A 22270-nucleotide genomic window follows, 5' to 3' on the forward strand; every position below is an offset into this window, starting at 1 on the left:
GTAATTCGATTGGTGTCGGTTTTGGAAAAAATTCAAACCAACAATACTTTTAAAATTTTCAAAAACTTATTGATCTAAACTGACTGACCAATGCTCACTCCTTAATACAAAAAGACACCAATTGATGGTTTTGTACAACACATCTGAAAGAATAGAAAGATTCATATTATAACACTTGAAATCCAAAAGGAAAAAGAACAAACCCATTATAGAAAAATCTCTCAGCTACTTATGAACTCTGAGTTTTGCTCTGGCATGGCCTTCACTGATTTGAAACTGTCCTCCAAGCCCAAAATGTGCCATTAATAACCAAACCATAGTGATGAGTTCTCCTCCTTTGCTAACTTGTTGAGCATGTTGGTCTGGTCTACAATGGCTGGCTGCATAGCTCAACATTTCAATCCAAACTTTACTCATTATCTCCCATTTCTCATTATGCTTCTTTAACTTCCTAGCAAGTAATGAACCATTAAACAATACAGATTTGCTTTTATCTCCTTTCACTTCCACAGGTTTCGCATCAATAACATTCACGGCTAGTATTTCTCGACAACCCTTCGTGATTTTAGATTCATCTAAGGTACAACTGAATCGTCTTCGGTCGAAGAACTTTTTTGCCTCGGCACAAGTATCCCTGAACCTTATTTCCCCAATTCCAGCCACGGCCGACATCATTGAGGGGAGCATCACTATGAGGTAAAGCATGTAATCTGATAAGAGCTTGCTGAATTCACGATAAGTAGTACTAGTGTCGTTGACGTTTGTGTTTGTATTTTGTTCATCTCTATAACAAAGTTCTGTTGCTATGTGCCATAGCATGAGGCTCTCATCAAAAGCTACTTCATCGATGTCGGATATTAACTCGCCGATGTCTATTTCTGATCGAAGGTCCATTGATTTCAGTACGTAGGAGCCTCTAGATGAACATATTTCTTCAGTAATTTCCACAGTTTCTGCTGCTTTGGACTTTTCAAGCATCTCCTCAAAGATCAAATCCCAAAGCTTCTCAAAAACTGGTTGCCTGGAAACATATTTCCAATCATCGAAGAACTCTTTAGCACCTAAATAATCGATGACAAAATCTTTTGTGCGACGTAGAAGACGAACTGTTTTATTCCAAGCAAAAGAGCAGCCACAACAGATTGATGTGTTTCTTGAATCATCCATTGGGATTCGTTCACTAAGGCAATATGCTATCAAATTGAACTGAGACACTGACTCGCGCCACCGGCGGAATATCCGTGGAGTGTCCAGCTTCTTAAGGCCTGAAAATGGAGACTTCTTATGCACAGACACTCTCTGTCTTTTGAGCCAGAGAAGGTATTCAAAGAAAGTGGCCAAAATTGAATCATCCTTTATAAGAGTAGCTATAGTCCAATCAGAGAAGACAGTCATGGAAATGGATACAAAATCTAGAGCCAAGGCTCCAACAAGCAAAGCATAAGTAATCCTTACATCAAGTTTCCTAAAATCAGTTTTATCCAATCTGCTAAACAGTACCAAAGCCACAGTCACAGAACACGAAGAAATGAATCTAAAAATCGACCCAGATAAATTATGAATAACCACTACTTTAGTGAAGAGAACTTCATATATGAAGTTAAGCTCAACCTCAATAACCTTAAGAGCATCACTTGGGGTTCTCTTCAAAAAGAAATCCCTGCTTTCATTTCTCTCCTTAAAGCTAAAAATCAAATCAACAATCAAACCCTTGAATTTGTTAAAGTAAAGAAAAGCATATTGAACAACCTCAAGCTGATTCAGATCACCCTCTTTAGCAGTGCTAGTAAAAGGACTCCATTCTTGATTAGGCTCATTCACAAGTTGAATGGTAGTAGGCAAATGGGCATCTTTCTTACAAGTAAATTCCTCCATTAATTTAGCATAATCAGGCCCTGGGTCAGGTTCTTTAAGCATGGAAGCTCTAAAACTCCCCAAACTCGCTAAATACAAAGCCCTAGTTCGTTCCGCATACTTAATAATCCCTGCAAGAAACATCAAAATGGCAGGAACCCGGAGCTTGTTTTGAGGAATGGTTTGAATGAAGACATAAACAGTAGCAACGACCTGAAAAAGCAATCCGATCAAATGACGAAGCCAGAGAGCGTTGTCTTCGAGAGCGAAAGCGGTAATGGTGTCGGGGCCGCCAAGATGGAGGAGTAGAAAAGGAGCCCAGAAAGCGAGAAGGTAGACATTGGCGTCGGATTTGCTCTGGTTGCTGGAAATTAAACCGACGATGAAACTGGCGGTCCAATCGGCGAGGAGATAGGCGGACCAAATAAGGAAGATGGGAAATTTTCTTGAGGTTCGTTTTCTGAGAGGAGCACAGAGGATTAGAAAAGTTTGTAAAGAGAGACTGAAGAGGATTAAGCCTCTGATGTTCCATCTTTCCCAGAGTTCTTTGAAATGTGGTGGAATTACATCGAAAGTTTGGTTATTTGAAGGTTGGGTTTGAAGATGTGAAGTGGGTGATAGGAAATTTTCAGTCAGCGAAGCCATAGAAGGTGGTTTTCGAGCTCAGTGGAGAAATGGGTTCATGTTGAAAATGTTGTTAAGGTTGAAGAAGAAGACGAAAAGAATCAAAAAAAAAGAGAAGAAGAGAGTATGGGTCCAATCCAACCACGAATTGGAAGGCTAACTCAAACGACTAATTAAAGGAGGAGACTTGATTCTGTCCAATCAACGTATGGATTACTCCATCCACCCCAAAGATTTTTTCTTGCTTTATCTTTTCTCGTAGAATAATTATTTTAAACCAAAAAAATTGTTAGAACAGTTATTTTTGAAAGCAATCTGAGGTTCAAGAAAAACTAAACTACTCAAGTTTGTCATTGAGAAGTGAGTTTAGTGGTAAATGATTGTTACGTATTTTTTCTTTGGAAACTAAAAGGAGTTCAATTTTCTTTTTTTCTGTCTATTCTTGTCTTTCTTGGTTTTTGTTCAATCATTTAATTAAACATTTATGTTTTCAAATTTTCAACAACGAGTTGCATAAAACTTGTATTGCTTAGTTGTCTCAGTAATTGCATAGAGAAGTCAAAGAAACCCACAAAGTCATTTAATAAACTGTAATCAGTAGAAAACATTTTTAGATTTTTTTTTTACAAGTTTAGATTTCAAACGTCAAATTAGTTTCTAAAACTCTCAATCTTAAAACTCAAATCAGAATAGAATTTTAATATTTTCCATCTTTTTTAAAAAAAACTAATTAATATAAAAAATTTATAAAATTGAATTTTATATCTAACAAAACTTCAAGTTTTCGATTTAATTAATAAAATAGAAAAACTGTTTACGGCCATATAACAAAAGCGTCAGCCATTTTTTAAATATTATTTTCTCTTACGGTCTTCCTTCCTTTTTCTTTTCTTTTCTACTATTTCTTTCCATCATCTTTCTTATTTTTTTAATTTTTTATTTATGTTGATTAATCTTTTCATTTTTCTTCTTTTCCTTTCGTTATGTTTGCTTCCATTTCTTTGCATCATCTTTCTACTTTTCCTTTTTTTTCCATCGTCTTTCTTCTTTCTTTTTTACAACTGTGTACCAAAATAGCATAGTATATAAGAGTAGCCAAATGCAAAGTATCGGTAAAAAAAATAAAAGATTGTGTATAACAAATCTTAAAAAAATCATAGTAGACATATGTAAACAATCCTACAAAAAAACCGTGGTTGACGGGATACTTTTGGTATTTGGCTTTTTCCGTTTTTGAAATTGTTATATAAATCGTAAATATTTTGTAGCTTTTTTGTATTTTTGAAAAGACCCTTTAAATATTTATGAACAAAATTAAAATTTTAAAAATCTACCGACATAAAATCAGGGACTTGTTAGAATTTTCTTTTTCTTTTAATTTCAAAGAATAAATAGAAGTAAAGATAAAAGTTGAAAAACTACTTAGATACATTTTATAGTTCACGAAGAAAAACGCAAAATCGAAAGTCAATAAAATAGGTTTCTTTATTAAAACTACAACAGGGCAGTCAATAAGTTTAATTTTACATTAAATATAGAAATTTATTGAGTACCAACTAAAAATATAGCACAAGCAGCTCTTCTAGGTTGCTGTTTCTCAATGCTACCATTGTTTTTAACACTATTGCAATGGCCTCATCCAAACTCCATTGGCATCACAGGGACAAAAAGTAACTCTTGGACATTTTACCCTCTGGAAGTAACTCAAATTTGGAAATATTTTCTGAAGTTCTCTCCAATCTATCTTCAGATCTGCCATGTATTTCAGACGAACAACCTCGGCATTCCACGTCTCGTTCCCGAGCCCTGCTAGTTTCCCTCCTCTAATGTAGAGTCTCTTGAGGTTTGTCAATTTTGAAGGACTTAGCCATGGGGGTAGCTCTTCCTTTGGAAGACATTCCATCTCAAGCTTCTCTAGCTCTTTTGGAAATTCTATGATCTCATAGCCAGACTGATTCATTTGTTTGGTCAATGTCTTGGATAATTGTTTGCTTAACTTCTTGGATACTTGTCGTACAATGTTCCATTCACTCGAAGATTGTTGCTTCACGTCTTCTGCCCCCCATGCGATTGTCAGGTTTCGAAGCTTACCGTGCTCCCCAAGTCCTTGGAGAACACGTCGATCGGTTTCATTAGGAAAATCCTGTCTGCTTGTGTTGATGCTTAACTTTCTCAGCTTCTTTAAGCCTTTTAGATCATTAAGATTTGAATTTCCTGTGACAAACCCCTTCAGGACTCTCAATTCAGTTAGTGCAGATATACTCTTGGGCATCCCATTGAGCATATAGCACCCAGAGACATCTAGATGTGTAAGCATTTTGAGAGATCCTATGCTATGAGGAAGTTTCTCAAGATTGAAACAAGATTTCAAGTCCAAAACCCTGAGATCACTCAATGTTCTTATGGACTTTGGAAGCCTATTGATCCAGGAAATCCCTTGGAGGCTCAAAAGCCTTAGTTTTTTCATTTTCTTCAAACCTTTTAAGAATTCAAGGTTTTCGACTTCAATATGCTGCTCATCAACTGCACTCTGCCATCTCCCCAAGTAAAGAACTTTTAAGTTTCTCAGCTTTCGTAACCACTCCACAACTTTGACAGTTCTCATGTCTACTTCCCCTCCCTTAGCTAACCACTCCAATGCAGAATCAGGGAAAGGTTGGCTAACGTTGAAGATTACTTCCATTGTTTTTTCCAATTTCCGATCCTTCGTCGGTGCTTTCGGTGGGTGAAAGCCTCCCCCCTTCACTAGAAAAATCCTGTCACAGTCGGAAGATTTCCCAGTTGGGTTGTCCCCAGTATCATAATCTAAAAACTCCTTTTGTTTGGCCAGTTTAATTGCAGCAGAACGCACAAGAGGGGGAATTCTAAATCTCCTCTTGACCTTATTTTCTTCTTCTATCACTGGCACAATCAAACCTTTCTCTGCAAATTCCTTAAGAATATTACCAGCAAGAACTTCAGGCGTTTCATCCCCATTATCTGAAGAGTCAAGTAGGCCTTCCCCAATCCACCAATGTGTAAGAAACCGCTTCTTTAACACAACATTGTCAGGAAACACAGCAAAATACAAAAAACACTTTTTAAAAAGATCATCAGTAAAGCCATTATAGATTTCCTGAATTTCTACAAAAGCAGGACTTTCCTCAAACACCTCATCGTCATACAAATTTGGCAACTTGAATTCACTCTGCCCTGGCGTGTCACTCCCCCTATCAATCAAACGGGCTGGAACCGAAAATTTGTGGTAAGAAGGGATCCGGAACTTCAACGTTTTCAGATCCTTACTTATGGCATCAAGAAAATTCCCTTCGATTCTCTGAGCTGCTTCGACGCTGTTGATAACCTCCTCGAGACAGGTATTTATGCTCTGAATTGGGTCATTGAGCTTCTTATCGAGCTCCTTTGTCGTCTCCAGTGCCTCCTTTAAGTGCTCGATGCTGTTCAATAATTTCTTGAATTTGGGGGTTTGATGCTCCTCCTCGATCTGATCGCCAGCGGTGTAATTTCGGAGGGCGGTGGAGAGATTTTTGTGCAGCTCCGATAGCGATTGGATCATTTGGGAAATAGTTGAGATTTCCGTTGAAGCCATTGCTGCAGAAAGGTCAGTGAAGTCCAATTGAAAATTTTGAAATTTCGAAGATTACTATGAAGAAGGTTCACCTATTTCAACTTTGATTCATTATCGCTGCAGAAAGGTCAGTGAAGAATTGAAGATTTTGAAATTTCAAAGGTTACTGTGAAGTTGACATATTTCAACTTTGATTGATTTTGATACTTCAAATTTGGAAAGTGGAATAACTAAAATTAATATTTAGAAAATATAGAAACCGAACCAAAGTTTAAAGTTTGAAGCCATTGCGGCAGAAAGTTCATTAAATATTTTGAAAACCATACTCTCAATATATTCATTTTGATTCACTCAGTTCATCTTTAATTCATTTATAAGAATTAAGATAAACATATTAAAAAGTAAAGGAATTAAAAACTAAACAAATTATCAAACTTTAGGTTAACCTCATACATTTAATAATTATATGCCACTTTGACAAATTTTTTTTATTTGTATTTAAGTTTTTGTGTTTTAAGAAAGAGGAATATGGATATTAGGTGAGCCTTTAATTAGCCCTTTAATTATTGTGTCACTCTATCCTTTCATGATTCTCATATTTTAATTATTCTTAAAAGTTAGATTTTATAATCCATATATTTTCTTTTAAAAAAAAAAAAATCCAACTAATAATGAGGCCAACTATTTTATCCTAAAGAAACTCAATCCTTTGTGATTTCTACAACTCAATTACAACAATATTTTAACTTCAAAGGAAATCATTCATTACAACTTCTGAACAACATTAAAAATATGTTTTAACCCTTGATCCTTTTAGAGTAAAAAAAAAATGTAACTTTTGACCAAATTGAAAAATCAAATATATATATATATATATATAATTCAATACCAATCATATCAATTTCCAATGTTTTTTCTAGTGAATCTTATTGTTGCTTCCATTTTCCCCACCTATTCATTCATGGTTGACTTCTTCACAATTTTGAGTTATATATACAAGTTCATATAGTCAATGACTTTTAAAGGACAAATAAAAACTTCCCAACTTGTTATATATTATTGTGATTTAGATTATTCCTCATTTCAACCTTGCAAAAGAAGCAATTAATGGAGTTCAAACCCTTCAATAATATTCATACCCATCCTCTTATAATTGAACCTTCACACAACCAAACAAGATTCTTCCTTTACTTCCCAATCCATGGTTCCCACTCACACCAATCTCTCCTCCCTCCCTCTCTAATTCCACCATGGCCGCATCGAGTTCGAAACTTTCCTCCCCATACATCTACATGTCCTTCCGCACTCGACCTACTATAGCTGACTTAGAGGACGAAACAACTCTATCGTCATACCAAAGCTCTAACTCCAACCACGTCAATACAAAGTCAAACAACCAACCAAAACAAGAACAAGAAGAAGAAGAACGAGATGGGGTTTCATGTGGTGCATGTCACAAGCCATTGATAGCCATAGGGGTAAAAAGCACAACTCTTTGTTACATATGCAAAAAATATCCATCCACTTACTTTTGTGGACCATGTTCAAATGGATGGATCAACTTTTTTGATAAAAGATGTTCAGAGTTGCCAAAGAAGATTCATTATCCCTATCATCCTCATCCTCTCACCATGAGAATTAGAAAGAAGTGTAGTTGTTTTGTTTGCGGTAAAAGTTGTGGAGATTTTAATTATGGATGTGATAGTGGAATGTGCAACTTCATTGTGGATATTAAATGTCTTTTGAAAGAGAAAAAGAAATATGATGGGCCTATAACAAGTGTGAGAAAGTTTGTGGGGATTGGTGATTTGTAATTCTAAATAAATTGGTCTATGATTGTGTTATTCTCAACATATATAGTTTTTTAGGGTTTTTTTATCGTAAAAATTACCCTTAAAATATATATGACATATTTAAACTAGTGGTAAAACTTGAGTCGTCCAACTTAATAAAGAAGTGTGTTAAAATTGGACGACAACTAAACATATACATGTCATAGAATTAATATTAGACTCTTGGATGATGATAAAAATTGAACCTCTCAAACTTATACCATTGTTACAATCTATATAATTATTTAAGTTGAAGTGTCCAATTTTAATACTGGTATAAATTTGATTGTTCAATTTTTACTATAGAAAATTTGATGGTGTAATTACAAGTTCATTTCATCTTCTTTCTTTCATGATCTTTTCATTCTCTCTTTTCGAAGAGGATGAAGGGGAATAGTCGAATAGATTTCGTGAGTATGATATCTTTCATATTCTATGTTGCCTCGAGAGACTCGACCTCCATTCAAATTAAAAGAGAATGAGCACTTACGACTAAGGGGAATGGAATCTCGACCACAGGGTAAGATGATCTTCTAATACGAGGACGAGTGATTGGTTGCAATACCACGATATTTTAAGAGTGGGTTTGCAATTTGCCCTTTTTTTTTCAATTGTGTGTCTAGGTACAATAACTCAGAACCCTTTGATAATTATTTTATTTTTTGTTTTTAGTTTTTGAAATTAAGTCAAAATTCTCTCGATTTTTCAAGCTAGATTGTAGCCGAGTTAACTAAATTTCAAGAATAAAAACATTTTTTTCTATAATAAGGGGCAATTTTAAGTCTTTTAAGGAAAAAAAAAGTAATTTTATTTATGTAAAAAAAAAAATTTGAATCTTGAAAGAATAGGTAAAGTAAAAAGAATGTTTGCGCATATATCTTGAGTTTCCTTTTCTAAGCCTACCTTCCAAGTTGGTAATAATGGAACTCGGTTTATACAAGACCACTAACAAATGACATAAATTGATTTACTTGTAAAAGTTCATAGTTTAACTAATTTCGATCATTATTTTTTTAAGTTTTGATTAATAATACAACCCAAAAATTAGAGAAATAATAATAATAATAAATAAATAAATAGTGTGTTTGAATGACTGACTTTGATCACTACATTTGTTAATTTAGTTTGAAATTAGAAGGCCATAGGGAAGTAGATTACATGTGCAATTAAACCTAAAAATAATAACTAATCCATCAAAGACTTTGACTAGGTTTTAATCAAAAGCTTTAATTACTTGGTCTTCCTTCATACATATATATATATATATGAAATTGCATTGCACCCCCTCATTTTTTTCATATTCTAACTTTCCAATTGGCATTTTAAAAATAATCTTTCATGATATGGAACCACTCTTTTTAAATGATATATATATAGTTGACTTGTTAATTAAAAATAAATACCCAATTTTATTTATTTATAATAAGAGATGGATAGTGGGAGAAGAAAGCTTTAATTTGCTCCCACCTCCATATAATTTGCTCAAATCAAATCAATCAATCAATAAATAAAAACTCAAATGATTATGAGATTAATTTTGTTTGTTTTATTTACAATTAAAGACTTTTTCAAAAAAAAAAAAAAACCATTAATTAATACTTTACCAAATTTTCTTTAAAATGTTCTAATCCCAATCAAAACCAAAAACTATTCCTTTGAGTTTTCCCTCATTCAGATCACGCGGACGACGGTCGGAACATGGCAAACAGACTCCAAGTCCAGGCGGCGCACCGTCTACACCACCCCCAAAACCACCCTCTAGCCTTCATAAACTCCCTCGAAACTCTCCAGCGCCACTTCATGATCTCTTTACAAGACTTCTCCGATCCCTCCATCTCCGGCCTCCTCTTTCGCTCCACTGGCTTCTTCCACTGTGCCGCCTGCTTCACCTCCACCCCCGGTGGGCCCTCCTTCCACTGCCTCGCATGCCCTTTTTCCCTGTCGGCCACCTGCGCCGCCCTACCGCTCATCACGGTCGACAACCACCCCCACCCCCTCCTCCTTCTCGATAGAAAATCCGATCACAAGCATTTGATTTGCGGTGTGTGTGATGAAGGAATTAGTGACCCCAGTTTCGTCCGATGCGTTCATTGTGATGCATTCCTTCATGTTCAGTGTTGTCTTCCGCCCCTCATTGAAGCTCGTAATCACCATAATCATCCCATTGTGCTTTCCATGGTTGTTGGTTATAATAATTTGTGTGGGGTTTGTGGAGAAGAAAGAGATGGAGAGGCGTGGTTCTATTGCTGTAATATTTGTCCATTTCTTGCTCATGTTGGTTGTGTCATCTATGACCTTCAGGTGCGTCATCGTTCGTCCTCTTTTTCTGCCTTGTCAATTTAGATCTCTAAAAACTTTTAAGTTTAGTTTAGTTTTTGAAGATTGATGCGTTTTGTTGTTTACATTATTTATAATTTCGTTCTTTGTTTTTGAAACTTCAAAAGAGAATTTGTGAGAACTATTCCTCGCAAGTAATTTGACAATGACTTTTGTTTTTGGTTTTTTGTTTTTTAAAATTGTGCTTGTTCGTGTCTTTTGAAGAAACACTTGAACTTGGGTTGGTTTTTATAACCAATGCTAGAAAGTGAATTACAAAAACATAAAAAGTTATGATTAAAAGTTATGTTTTTAAACTTAATTTTTGAAAATTCAAAGACCAGATAGTTATCAAATTGAACTATTTGATTTTTGGTTTTTAAAATATTTTTGTTTTATATTTTGATTAAAATCATAGATTCCATCTCTACTTTGTACACGTTTGAATTCACCAAGTTGAATTGCAAAAGAAAAATGAACAACTAACAATACTAGTAGACCATAATTTTGTTTTTAGAAACGGTTGCAAGATCGGACTGTGATTGAATAGAGGTAGATTGCAACTAAAGAAGATTGAGAACAAGAAGGGAAATGATAAAACACAAGAATTTTACTTGGAAAACCCTAAACAAATTAGGGTAAAAACCTCGAATAAGGATAAAAGAATTCACTATATAAAATAAGGGTTAAAACTTTCTTTCTCATCCACGGATACAAAACTCTCTAAAAGAAAATTTATGGACTCCAAATATTTTAGAGAGCTGTGAAAGATCCAATGGTCCAAAATTTATCTTCAAGTCTTGAATCTTAAAGATAATTCAATATAATTATTTAACGGATCAAACTTGATTGTCTTTTAAAAATATTAGGGGTGTAAAACAAAAGAAAGAAATCTATAGTTAAATATAGTAATTATAAAGGTTAATTTCCAAGAACAAAAAATCAAATCAAATGCTCATTAAAATGATATATAAAATTTTGAGATATTTAGATATAGTACAATAATATGATCCAATGGTCTGTTTTGAATCATCATCACACTCTAGTAATCTTTTTCTACAGAATCCAAGTGAAAAAGAAGGAGAAGAAGCATCCATAACAACCCAAATTTATACATTATCATTGGATAACGACGAAGATAATTCGGATGAAGAAGGAAGCCATGAAAATATACTAAAACCTGGAGTAACCCTACAGCAGATCCTCGAATCTTTCTCCGAATCCGATGATGCTGAATATCAAAGCCTTGTAGCTGCAATGGAGAAAGCCTCTGGTGGTGGTGGTGACGATGATGACGATACCGAAAATGAAGCCAATTCCGAAGACAAACATTCGCACTATTTTTCGTATCTTGAGAAACCCCTTTACGATCTCATTGACAAACTCGAACTTGAAGATGCCGACCCTTTTCAAGGTTTTGATAGAGATTCTCCAACAGTTCTTGTTGACGGAGGGTATCTGGTCTTGGAGAAATGGGCGGGAGTTTTCACCAAAGTTTTTACGAAATATGGAGATATCTCAGGTAAATGTTTTAATGTCAATAGATAGTTGTGAAGAAAAAAAAAACTTGAGATAGTATTCAAATTAAATCTTTTTTGTTCATGAATATCATTTTAAAAGTTATTTTAGTTAATCTATTTTTTAAATTTTGCAGAGAGCTCGAATTTGGGCATAAAAGTGAGGACAGTGGTTTGGAATTTATTCTGCAAAGTGATGGAGGACATGTCAAGAACGAAGTTCGAGAATGTGACGGGAGAGGATCTAGTTTCATGGATGATTGGGATAAGAACAATTGAACTAGCTGGTTTTGAAACGGAGTTTGCATTTGAAGGATGGAAGAAGATAGCAATGGCTTTCTTTGGTGCTAAAGCAAAAGATGTAGCTCAAGAGTTGGTAGACGAAAAGGAAGAGAAGATCAAAGAACAAAGAATGAAACTTGAAAATCTTTGTGAAGAACAAGAAAAGCTTTTGAGTTTAAGAGAAAAGTGTCACATCGAAGCTTTGGCTATGGAGGATGGAACATTTGTAACAGATGGGTTCCTTTAAACTTACGAGTTGAGTTTTCGTTTGGCTTTTATGTTTTGAAATATGTTCATTTGGGGTAGAAGGTTTCGCAATGTTATACCTTTTCAAGTCTTCATGATTTTGAGTTGAATTTTTCTAACATAATCGATCTATTAAATAGTGAAATTTTAGATAGAAATTGATGTATGAAATGGTATGATAATGATCTATTACAAGATATCACCGCATTTTTTAAGCTTAATAGTGAAATACGGTTCTAATTAATGATTTCTATTCGATATTCTTAAGAAAAAATGGATAAAAAAAGTATTTACAAATATAACAAAATAATATTATCTATCATGGATGGATACTCTAAAAAGATATCTATAAAATTGAAAGTCTCGTAACATTTTTGAAGTTCTAAATAGATACTACTTCCGCCACCAAATTTCTTCATTTCTTATCTACTTTTTAATGTGTTTAAAATCCAATCTAAATTTTAAGAATAAAAAATGTATTTTTTTTTTAAATTCGTGTATTATTTTTTAATTTGGCTAAGAATTCAACCATTATACTTAAAAGATGCAACCGGTCGTATATAATAAGAGAAAATTGGCTTGATTTATTGAAAAACAAAAAAACAAATAATTACCAAAAGAGACTTTAATTTAAAATTTTATTACATACTTTTAAAAGTTCAATGATTAAATTGATACAAACTTAAAACCTTATAACATTGAACTTGTAATCTAATGTAAAAATAATTATGTTAAATTATAAATATAAAAATTGCTCTGAAACTATTAAAAATATTTACAAACCGATCAAAATGTCGTCCATAAATTATTATTTGCATCTATTTTACGTAGTCTATTTCAGTGTATTATCGATAGAATTTGATTTCTTTTGTTATATTTATTAAAAGAAATTATCTTTTTATTATTATTATTATTTTCTTTTGGTGGGTGAGTTCATCAAAAACCAAGACGTATATAATGAGTTCATATGGGCTCGAAAATCAAGCGTTCTTTGATTTCCCTTTCAATGGCGAGCGGAAAATCCCAAAAGGCAACCTTGGCGGACGCCATATCATATGTTTTGAGAGTGAAGGAAAGATTTGAAAGAAACAGAGAAAAGTATGAACGTTTCCTTGAAACTGTCAAAGATTACGGGGACCGAAAAATTGATTTTGTGGAACTCTATGCAACACTAGCGAACTTGTTTCAAGACCACCCAGATCTTATTTGGGGCTTACTTAGGTTCTTGCCCAGCAAGTAATCACTCACTGTGAGATCATTCTTGAACTTGGACCCCAATGTTGTAATTTTAGGGACGAAGGGAAAATTATTATTGTAATATTTTAATCTCTCAACAACCAATATTGTGCGATCTTCTATCTTCTTTCTGCAAATTCCTTTTTCGCTCTGCAACGACTTATGGCGTTTTCCACACTGCCCATCTTCTTCTTCTTCGTTTTCGTCTTCATAATTATCCCAATTTCTTATTCCTTACCCTTCACTGTACTCCACGGTATGTTTCTTTTTCTTCTCTTTTTTTTTTTTTTTTTTTTTTTTGAATTTTAAGTGTAGGTTTTTGTATCTGTTGAATTCTTTGCGTTTATTTTCAATTGGGCGTGTTTAGATTCTACTGTTTGAACTTGTTGGATGAAGAAATCGATTGTTTGGTATGGATGATTGTTGTTTTTGTCAGAATGGTATTCTCAAGGGATGCTTGGATGTTGAAGACTGTTTCTGGGAATCACTTTCTTGGTTTAAATTAGTTATTGGGAGGAATCTTTGAGACGCATCATCCACTTCTTGATTTGTTTGTCTTTATGGTTTACTCAGTTGATTTCATCGAGTTTGTTCGATTTGAGTTGCAATGTTGTTAGGCTTTTAGACTAGTTTTGAAATGGTCTATTGCCATACGTTATTCTTTATGTTATTTGAAGAAAAGAAAGGGCATAAAATTCATTTTAAATAGACTGCCAACATTTATTATTTGCAATAAGCAGCAAAGTTTTCCATGATATAAACTAATATTAATTAACATGTTCATATTAACTTGTCCTAAGATTGCTCTCATGATTGGTTGAGCTCCTTGAGATCAAACCAAGCTCGTACTTGTTTCTTTAAATAAAAAAATCTGATTCATCTACAAAATCTTTGTGAGCAATTTATATAGCTTAATCCATCTACCTACCGAGAAATTGGCAATGGGGGATGGTATGCATGGTTTATGACCCTTGAGGAGCAGGCTAGTTAACGAGTAATAATATGATTCCATTATCTTGAGACTAAGACATGTTTCAAGTTGTGACGTTTCTGTTTTCTGTTCTGCAGTCTCGAATGTTTGCAACAAGGTGTTATAGATGTCCAGCTGGTTTTTGCCTCAATGGGATTCCGACATCTATGTTGATCATCTAGTTCATTATTATGACTACAGGTGAAGAAAACGAAGGTTTTAACTTCAATTTTGTTGGTCTCTCCCAGGTGATTCGTGAGGACTTGAGGACTTTAGTTTAACTCAAGACTTTGTTTCGGTATAATTTTTTTCTCATTTTTAACTCATGCACAATCTAACAGTTTATTGTTTTCCTTTTGGGTTCTTCTGTATTCTTTATCTTGCCATCTCACAAAATTACATCATGGATAGACGAAGTTACTTGTCTTTCACTTTCTAACAGTTTGACGATGCCGTTCTGGTCCAAAGGAAACGACCTGGTCCGAATATTACCTGGATGAATAGTTTGAACCTGTTTACCCCCACAACAGGTACTTGTTGACCAATTTAACATCCTTGAGATTTGCACAAGCATTTTTTGGTGCCATAACTTTGCATATCTTGCCCACAAAAAGAGAAACATGCACACATTAGGCACGGTAACATTGTATTATGTTGGCGAACACATTCGACATAACATCTCTGGATCTCGGTTTCATTACAAAATCCTAATACCACTGATGAGGCTGCTATTCAGCTGAAGGAATTATGAATGGCTTGTTCCCGAAGTCCATTCGAGTTCCTTGAAAAACCTCAAAACTTTCTCTGGCTCTAACAAACTTTCCTTTCAGCTTTTCTTTCCTGTGGAACAAGATTGTATGAGTACAGATTAACTTCAATTGTCGGTGTCTCGGCTTATTTCCGCGCAGAACGAGGCTTATCATTGAGGATTGGATTGGATTGAGAAGCTTAGATGAAGATGGAAGAGTGAAATTTATAGAAGTTGCAGGAGGTCATCTTGGAATATTTTATATTGATGTAAAAAAGTATATTGTGCCTTACTTAGAGGAGGAACATCAATCTTCTCAATTTGATTTGCAAATTTAAAAAGCAAGCAATGTTTGTTTGAGTTTTTCTTGGATCTAATACCTATTTTAATTTTTCAAAATGATTTTGTTTATTACATGACATACTTCATTTTTAAATGTTTTGTCTTTATTTAATATGATTTTGTACTTCAAAATTATAAGTTTTAAATTTTAAACACAAAGAAAACATAAAAAATTATATATAAAAATTTTAGAATTTGCACCTTTTTTATCACATAAAACTGAATTTGAATTACAACCAAAGAAACCATAACTTATGACTTTGACAAAAATTTGAAAAACTTTAACTATATAAACTTAGGCCATGTTTACCCATCCAAAAAGAAAATTGGTGTGATAAAAATTAAATTTAATTGATAGATCAATCGTAATATATCGTAATCGCCAATGTAATTGAATGTGTTTATCTAAAACTGTGAATTTGGTCAAATTTATCGGTACCATTATGATTTACCATTTATGGCAACTGTAAAATGGTTATTGTTATCTTTTACCGTTCACCGCAACAGTAAAATGATTAAAATGGAGCTTCCCCTAAAAGGTGTAACTATGGTCCAAACTCAAACTAATACAACTAAGGCATAATTTTCAAACGTAATTAGATTGATCATCTTTCGCTCGTCAATTAAATTGGAGCTTTTGTTTACGAATTTGGATGTAAATCTATATATGTAGGTAAACAACATCAAGCAGAATAATTTGAGATCCATTTTTTTTATTATTGAAAATGTATGAACATTTCCAAGATTTCAAGGATCAAACACTGATACTTGTAATTAAATTTCTTCGATAGATCAATCGTAATGGACCACAATCGCAAATGTAATTAAATTGAATTTATTAAAACTTTGAATTTGGTCAAATTTACCATTATTGTTATGATTTACCGATATTGTTATGGTTTGGGTTAATTCAAACTATGATGGCAACAGTAAAAGGGTCAAAATGGAGCTTTCCTCCTAAGAGTGTAACCATGGTCCAATCTCAAACTAATACAAGTAAGACATAATTTTCAAACGTAATTAGATTCATCATCTTTCGTCAACTAAATTGGAGCTTTTGCTTACCGATTTGGATTATGCAAATCTCATAAATTAGGCAGATAAACAATATCAAACTTAATAACCCAATATCCGCGCTTTAAATTACTATTCATTCATTAGCACCCAAGTGGCCCAAGTTTAAAGTTTATATATTGGCTTCAAACACGAGCGTCTTTTGATTTTCCATTCAATGGAGGAAGAAGGAAGGTCTCAGAATTTAACCATCAAGGAATCCCTTTCATATCTCAAGAGAATGAAGGAAACATTTCAAGACGATAGAAAAAAAAAGTATGAACATTTCCTTCGAGTAATCCAAGATTTCAAGGCCCAATTGATACTTGCTTGTTTCAAGACCACCCACATCTTCTTTTGGGCTTCAATATTTTCTTGCCCAAAAACTATGAGTTTGATCTTCCACCCCAGGAGGATGACGAAGATCCATCTACACAAAACAAATAATGAATTTTGGGGACGAAGGGGAAATTTTGATTGTAATATTTTAATCACTCAACAACCAATGTTGTGCGAGGGAACTCCATAACATTACCTATCTTCTTCTTTCTGGATTCCCTCTGCAACTTATGGCGTTATCCTCACTGCCCATCTTCTTCTTCTTCGTTTTCGTCTTCATAATCATCCCAATTTCTCATTCCTTACCCTTTATTGTACTCCATGGTATGTATCTTTTTCCTTTTTTTATTTTTAATTTTAAGTGTATGTATTTGTATCTGATGAATTATTTGGGTTTATAGTCAACTGGGTGTGTTTAGATTTTACTGTTTGAACTTGCTGGATGAAGAAACTGATTGTTTGGTATGGATGATCCTTGTTTTAGTCAAAAGGGTATTTCCAGGGGATGCTGGGATGGTGAGGTTTGTTTGTTTGAAATTAGTTCTTGGAGGAATTTTTTAGAAGCTTTTTCCCCCATGTGTTTTTTTTTTTTTTTTTTTTTTTTTTTTGGTGAACTTGTAGTCTTTTACATTTTTCCCACTTCTTGATTTCTTGTTCTTGATGGTTCAATTCAGCTGTTTTCATGAAGTTTGTTCAATTGGAGTTGCAATGAAGCTCAGGGTTCAATTGGAGCCATTTCTTGGTTTTTAGACTAGATTTGAAGTGGTCTGTTGTTGCGTTCTGAGTTTATATTTTCTCTCTGTTGCAGGCATTGGAGATAAATGTTCAAATAAAGGCATGAGGAAATTTACTAAGTACTTGAGTGATAATTCTGGTTCTAAAGGATATTGCATGTATGCCTCTTTAAAGACCTGTATCCATTTTCTTTACATCGTTTTTTGATTCAACTGTGGTTGTACGACTGGTTTGTCCATCATTTTTCACGTAAAATGCCATAGTTTGCACACTTGTAGTAGGTGTGCCTCGATCTCAAAGAGGCCACTCACGATTGCTCTTTTGTCTAATGGAAGGGCCACACCCCTCCATCTGATAGAGGAGCAAGAGTGGGATTTCAAGTAGAACTTGAAGTTGAATTGCTTCAATGATGCTTAAAAGCACACCTCTTGCCTCTCATTAGTTTGATTAAAGGAACTTTAAGTAATTGAATTCTTGTTCAGTTTCAGTTCTTTTGCACTGTTTAATCTTGGTCATAATATGAGGAAATGAAAGGACACACATAAAACACATTTTAAATTGATGGGCCGGCCTTTATTATTTGCAATAAGCAGAAGAGTTTTTCATATTATACAATCATCATTAACATGTTCATATTAACTTGTCATTAGATTACTCTCATGATTAATTAAGCTCCTTGAGGTCAACCCAAGTTGGGGAAAGTTTTTTTTTTTCTTTAATCTTATCCATTTCTGAATGTCCCTGTTGTATCTTCGACTTGTCTAGATAGTTTTCTTTTCTCAAAGTTTTTCTTCTACAGAATTTATATGACCATTGACATAGCATAATTCATCTTCCTACAGAGAAATTGGCAACGGGGGTTGGGATTCATGGTTTATGACACTTGAGGCGCAGGTTAGATAATGAATAATATGATTCGATCATCTTGAGACTAAAACGTTTTTCGAGTTTTGACGTTTCTGTTTTCTGTTCTGCAGTCTCAAATTGTTTGCAACAAGGTGGTATGGATCTCCAGCTGGTTTTTGCCTCAATTGGATTCTGACATCTATGTTAACTTGCAACTAGTTCGTTATTCTGACTACAGGTGAAGAAAATGAAGGATCTAAAAGAGGGCTTCAATTTTGTTGGTCTCTCCCAGGTGATTCGTGAGGACATGAGAACTTTAGTTTAACTCAAGACTTTGTTTCAATATAACTTTTTTCTCATTTTGAATTCGTGCTATATCTAATGTGCCTTTTAATGAATAATGATACTTTTAAGCAGGAAATTCAAACTTGATGTTTTTGTGTTCTACTGCTTGCTGTCTTTGAATATTCAGGATGTTATCCTTAACTGACGTTTGTTGCTTGTCCGATTGTTTTCCGCTGTTCTTTCTTTTTTCTTCCTTTAATTTCTCATGCAGCGGTAAAGATTAAATAAATCATTGCTTGTTCTCTTTGTTTTCTCAAATTAAATTCAATCTGGGATTTAACCTAAGCTTCTTTTAATAGGGTAACTTAATTGGTCGAGCAGTTGTGGAGTTTTGCGATGGAGCTCCTCCCGTGAGAACTACTTTGATTTTAGTTATGTTTATCAGCATTGTTGCCATTTCCATAACTGACTCTAACTTGTTACTTCTCTGCACATGGAAATAGGTTCAAAATTTTATTTCTTTGGGCGGTCCTCATGCTGGCATATCCTCCGTTCCACTTTGTGGTGTAAGAACTGCACTTGCTTTTGCATCAATCATCATTTCAAATATAGATGGTTATATTTTCTTTTACTGAAAAAGGCCTTGAATACATATATTTGCAGTCTGGTATTTGGTGCCTACTTGCAGACGACCTTTTGAAGTTAGCTATCTACTCAGATGTTGTACAAGTATGTCGCCATCTCTAAGCTTCTTAAACTTTTTGATTCTGTGTAAACTATCAACATATCGAAGTCCGCTTCTTTGTGTTCTGTATAGCTTGGTTGTTCTAATCATAACTGACTTCTTCTTCTCTTATTATGTATGGTCTTGCAGAATTCATTGGCTCCCAGTGGATTTATTAAATTACCAAATGTGAGTGGTGTTTATTTCTAATCCAGATATGATTTCATTACATCTCCAAGCTCACAAGGATCCTTCTTTTCTTTTCTTTTTTTCCTTTTTCCAGGATATTCCTAACTATTTGGAGCACTGTAAATTTCTCCCGAAGCTCAATAATGAACGTCCTGATGCCAGAAACTCCACTTACAAGGAACGATTTAGCAGCTTAAAGAACTTGGTACTAATCATGGTAAGTTTGGCTTATGGAGAAGCTTGTGTAAATTTGTGGAATTGCTGTTTTCCGTATGTTGTTAAGGATAAAACAAGTTACTGTCTTTTGCTTTCTAACAGTTTGAGGATGACACTGTTCTGGTCCCAAAGGAAACGTCCTGGTTCGGATACTACCCGGACGGAGAGTTTGAACCCATTTTACCCCCACAGCAGGTACTTGTTGACCAAATGAATGTTCAGATTTCACAATATCCTTGAGATTGCACAAGCCTATTTTTTAGATGGAGAACCAATAGTTTTTTAGCAATCCACATTTTAGGTATTGTAACATAGCGCACATACGCACATACACAAACACATATTAAGCACGGTAACATTGTAGCGTCTTGGCAAAAACAAATGAGACATCCTAACATCTCTGGATCTCGGCTTGATGACAAAATCCTAAAAGCACTGATGAGATTGTTATTTAGATTAACTACAGCCCTATAGTAATCCAATCATGTCTGTCTTGTCACAAAAGTCCATTCGGTGATATTTAGTATTTGATCATTTCAAACATTACTGTCCGACAATGAAACTTACTGAAGACTTGGGTTCGTCAAACTCTTCCAAATCTACTTTCAGTCGGTTTGAGTTCCTCGAAAACATCGAACTACCTCTAACTTTCCTTTTACCTTTTATTTTCTGTGGAACGCAATCGTGTGAATATGGATTAGCATAGAATGTTGTTTTTGATATGAGGGTGACCCATCTTGAAATTGTCTCAACTTATTTTCGTGCAGACGAAGCTTTACATTGAGGATTGGATTGGATTGAGAAGCTTAGATGAAGGTGGAAGAGTGAAATTTATAAAAGTTGCAGGAGGTCATCTTGGAATATCTTATAGTGATGCAAAAAAGTACATTGTTCCTTATTTGGAGGAGGAACATCAACCTTCTCAATTTGATCTACAAATTAAAACAAACAATGTCTCTTCGAGTTTAGCTTAGCTCAGAGAGAGATAGTAATTTTAATAATTCAATCAAAATACCTTCAACCCTTTATGTTCAAATACTACACTTTTATATAATAAGAGAATTTTTTTTCTTTCAATTCATTGTTTTTCAATTAATCAATTTGTCAGTATTTTTTTTTTTTTCTTTTGGAAGGATAATTTATTTGTGATTTTTTTAATTTTATTATTGAATTCTACAATGGTGATCTGTTATGTCAGTTCAAGAAATTTATAATTGAAACTTAAATTTGAAGAAATCAACAAACAACAATTGTCAGTGCTATGTCAATGAGTTTAAAAAAATTATATATATGTATTAAAATTATTCTCTTAATTTTGTGTTTAATAAATTCGATACAAAGTTTTAAATTTAAAATTTATATTTCTCTCTACTCATAACAACAAAGAAGTGATTTTATATTGCTGACATATATTTGAGAGCTTCTAAGATCGTCGAAATCACTTAAAATAATGAAAATTAATATGTAAATGTTTGAATGTCTATGTATAATAAATAAAATCAATTCGCATTAAATATGGGAAGATACATTCAATATGGGGGTATTATAGTACCTAAAAAGTTCATGACACATAATTATGTAAATATCAAAGTGTATGGACTTTTCTAAAACTATGAGGGTGGAATTGTCAATTCCATTAATTATTTCAACAAAAATATCACAAAAAAGGATCGAGGGAAATTATCTTAAATGGTGATATTGTTGAAAATATTTACAAAATATAACAAAATTTCAAATTTCATAATCAATGTCTATCAAATTCATTCATACGTAGAATTTGAAGTTTTGTTATATTTTGATTTGTATTTTATGATAAGTAAATTTTACTCGATCATTTACTAAGTTTCTCTCGCCTTACTTATTAAGCTAATTTATTTTTCTTATTACATTTTAATTGCATATGGCAAAGTTTATAGTGATAGCCTAATAGGTGGCCATGTTCGAATTTTCCCTTGGAAAAATGTTCGTTTTTATTTAAACACTTAGTCCCTTTTCATATATCGTCAAAAACTTCAAACTTATTTGTAAATATAAATAAATATCAAAAATTTTCCATTATGTCATTTTGATAGTTCGAGAATATTTCCCAAAGTTATGCATTTAAAATAAGGTTACTCCCAAATTTCACAAAACAGCTCAAACTTATTACTTTTACAAAAATAATAATAAAAAAAACAAACAAACAAACAAACTCAACCTATGAAATATAAAAAAGTAAACACTTGATAATGATATACAAACTTGATAAACTTTATATACTAAATAATGTCACGTTTGCAAAATGAAAAAAAAAGTGTATGACTGATTAAATATCTTATTCTTAATTTATCAAGTACTGCAATTTCCCA

At 33.6% G+C, this 22270-nt stretch overlaps 4 protein-coding genes and 1 long non-coding RNA gene across 7 annotated transcripts; 3 read left to right on the forward strand and 2 right to left on the reverse strand.

The window, feature by feature from the left end:
* Nucleotides 1-80: 80 nt before the first annotated feature.
* Nucleotides 81-2636, reverse strand: LOC103482584 (uncharacterized). The gene has a single exon (XM_008438813.3). The coding sequence runs from the start codon at nucleotides 2497-2499 to the stop codon at nucleotides 226-228; it is 2274 nt and encodes a 757-aa protein (XP_008437035.1). The 5' UTR covers nucleotides 2500-2636; the 3' UTR covers nucleotides 81-225.
* A 1463-nt stretch (nucleotides 2637-4099) lies between these two features.
* LOC103482585 (putative disease resistance protein At1g58400) lies at nucleotides 4100-6067 on the reverse strand. Its single transcript, XM_008438814.2, has one exon. The coding sequence runs from the start codon at nucleotides 6065-6067 to the stop codon at nucleotides 4100-4102; it is 1968 nt and encodes a 655-aa protein (XP_008437036.1).
* A 3458-nt stretch (nucleotides 6068-9525) lies between these two features.
* Nucleotides 9526-12397, forward strand: LOC103482586 (uncharacterized). The gene is made up of 3 exons (XM_008438815.3): nucleotides 9526-10179; nucleotides 11257-11716; nucleotides 11849-12397. Exons 1-3 carry the CDS (start codon nucleotides 9577-9579, stop codon nucleotides 12238-12240), a joined length of 1455 nt encoding a protein of 484 aa, XP_008437037.1. The 5' UTR covers nucleotides 9526-9576; the 3' UTR covers nucleotides 12241-12397.
* An 829-nt stretch (nucleotides 12398-13226) lies between these two features.
* LOC103482588 (uncharacterized) lies at nucleotides 13227-15556 on the forward strand. Of its 2 annotated transcripts, none has more exons than XR_536498.3 (4): nucleotides 13227-13731; nucleotides 14544-14743; nucleotides 14888-14975; nucleotides 15276-15556. It is a non-coding gene; the product is annotated as an uncharacterized LOC103482588 (long non-coding RNA). The 2 variants fall into 2 exon arrangements; XR_536497.3 differs by having other exon boundaries at nucleotides 15354-15556.
* A 1474-nt stretch (nucleotides 15557-17030) lies between these two features.
* LOC103482587 (uncharacterized) lies at nucleotides 17031-20999 on the forward strand. Of its 2 annotated transcripts, none has more exons than XM_008438818.3 (12): nucleotides 17031-17251; nucleotides 17736-17820; nucleotides 18505-18556; nucleotides 18640-18663; nucleotides 18747-18800; nucleotides 19153-19203; nucleotides 19297-19359; nucleotides 19457-19522; nucleotides 19668-19706; nucleotides 19801-19923; nucleotides 20025-20117; nucleotides 20690-20999. In XM_008438818.3, exons 1-12 carry the CDS (start codon nucleotides 17158-17160, stop codon nucleotides 20894-20896), a joined length of 951 nt encoding a protein of 316 aa, XP_008437040.1. In that variant the 5' UTR covers nucleotides 17031-17157; the 3' UTR covers nucleotides 20897-20999. The 2 variants fall into 2 exon arrangements, with proteins under 2 accessions (XP_008437040.1, XP_008437041.1); XM_008438819.3 differs by having other exon boundaries at nucleotides 17032-17251; nucleotides 18640-18660.
* Nucleotides 21000-22270: the final 1271 nt, after the last annotated feature.

The sequence above is a fragment of the Cucumis melo genome, chromosome 9 (assembly GCF_025177605.1).
Source record: "Cucumis melo cultivar AY chromosome 9, USDA_Cmelo_AY_1.0, whole genome shotgun sequence".
Classification (NCBI taxonomy): Eukaryota; Viridiplantae; Streptophyta; class Magnoliopsida; order Cucurbitales; family Cucurbitaceae; genus Cucumis; species Cucumis melo.